General features: G+C 41.7%; 1 protein-coding gene across 1 annotated transcript in view; it reads left to right on the forward strand.

Moving 5' to 3' along the window:
- Nucleotides 1-847: 847 nt before the first annotated feature.
- The window catches only part of LOC104953800 (cadherin-4), a gene marked incomplete at its 5' end in the record, with an annotated part of 3937 nt that continues 2624 nt past the window's right edge, over nt 848-2160 (forward strand). Inside the window, 2 exons of the mRNA XM_010780810.1 lie at nt 848-1084; nt 1211-1317. Coding sequence (XP_010779112.1) covers nt 848-1084; nt 1211-1317 — 344 coding nt within the window. The remainder of the gene's footprint in view (nt 1085-1210; nt 1318-2160) is intronic.

A 2160-nucleotide genomic window follows, 5' to 3' on the forward strand; every position in this document is an offset into this window, starting at 1 on the left:
CCCCCCCCCCCCCCGTGCATTATAATGTCCGTCTTTTCACTGAATTGACGTCTTGAAAAGGGTACTCACAACAATTCCGCCACAACTTCATCTTCACCTGTTGCACTTGTCATTTCAACGTTAAAAACAATAAGACGGATGAATTGCTTCGTCGCATTCGATCTAGATCCTCTGTCTCGAGCCAGTTAACTAGCGGGCCTTCTAGAGTACCCTGGAACCGATGGGGAACTCTGAAAGAACACGCCCATTGGCTACAAATCAATATATGATTGGTTGATCAAACTGTCAGTCCAAACGTACGCTCTCGTTCAGTGCAACGGCCAGGGCATTCGATCAAGGATATAGAATACCTTGTTGAAGGATATTCTACCCAGAGACCCAGAACAAGATCTGATTGGTTGCTTTCTTTTCTAACACAAAACCACTGAAATGCGTAGTGCATGGTCCGAGAAGGACAAACAAATCAACGTAACACTGTAATATTACAGATCAACAACACAGATACCATTCTCATTTATTCATTTTATATACATTTTATATACATTTTATTTATATAATTAAATCGATTTTTTGTTTGTTTTATCTTAGTGTTCCAGAGTATTCTCTTAATACCTTGAAGGCCCTGACGGTTTGCCACTGGTATATTTATAACATTTAAAAAACATTCTAATTAATAACGTGACAATGATTTCAAACGTGTTGCCTGGTCCTATGTGGAAGCATTTTTTATATTTTGGTCAAGAGAAACCTATTTGAAATGTGATGCTTATATTGTAGTTTTTTTAATAATAAATGTGAATATTAGTTACATCTTGTAACTTTTCCCTTTCCTCTCTTCTCTGCACAGGTGACTACGGCCGCCTTGGCCTGCGGTACCAGATATATCTAGAGCCCGGGGTGTACGAGGTCCCTGTGATCGTGTCGGACTCGGGGAACCCTCCGATGTCCAACCGGTCCGTCATCAAGGTGAAGGTGTGTCCCTGCGATGAGCACGGAGACTGCACCACCCTCGGAGCTGTGGCCGCCGCCGGCCTGGGGACGGGAGCCATCATCTCCATCCTCATCTGCATCATCATCCTGCTCAGTGAGTATCAGCTGCTCACATCCCACCCACTGACACCTCAGAACTTCCAGAGATTTCACACACACACATATATACATGCACTAAGGTAAAAGTTAAGTCTGCTTGTGATTTGATTCTGCCAAAAAGAGTGCATTTCAGGGTTCAGTCTGCGATACAGCAACATGAACAGTAGTTTGTATAATGGATTAATGCCTCCACTGCTGCACTCTTCTCCAGCATCTCCTGACAAGCAGGTTTCTGTCTTCTTTTCCTGGCGTGTATGGCTGGTTATTCATGCCGCTGGCACACTTTGATGCCGCGGGACACATTATTCAAACATATAGACGTCCTGTAGACAAACTGAGCGGCTGCTGCAGGGTTCTATAGCATATTTAAACTGTTGGATGTTGACTGGATTATACTGTGTGTGAATGATCCATCCTTCATTATTTATACTACACTACGTTTTGGAAGTGATTCACATTTTATTTATTTTAAAGTTTATTTGACCAACTTTACACACACACAAGTAAAGTTTTACATTTCTCTCTCAAGGAAAACATTTGTAATTCATTGTTCTAAGAAATGTAACAATGCTAAAACCAGAAAAAAAAGACTCCCTATATGTAGGGGCTTAAACTTTTGTACTGGTTTTAGGGGAAATATCTCAACTAATAAATTGAACTCCATCCAATTATTATACACACATTTAACCCTCCTCAGGATATTGCTAACATGCAAAAGTTAAATTGCTGAACGTGGTAAACATTATATCTGCCTGGCTAAGATCAGCACGTAGCATTGTCATTGTTAGCATGTTAGCATAGGGACTCATCACTGCAGACTCTTATTTTGATTAATGACAAGGTTAATAAAAGTGTTTCCTGATTGTGTGTTTTGTTATGCAGTGTAGCCTAAAGGTTTATTGTGTGTGTGTGTGTGTGTGTGTGTGTGTGTGTGTGTGTGTGTGTGTGTGTGTGTGTGTGTGTGTGTGTGTGTGTGTGTGTGTGTGTGTGTGTGCGTGTGCATGTGTGTGTGTGTGTAGGACTACGACCTGAGCCAGCTGCAGCAGCCTGACTCCTTGGAGCACATCATCA

This window comes from Notothenia coriiceps, unplaced genomic scaffold (genome assembly GCF_000735185.1).
Source record: "Notothenia coriiceps isolate Sejong01 unplaced genomic scaffold, NC01 NC01_scaffold00022165, whole genome shotgun sequence".
NCBI classification, from domain to species: Eukaryota; Metazoa; Chordata; class Actinopteri; order Perciformes; family Nototheniidae; genus Notothenia; species Notothenia coriiceps.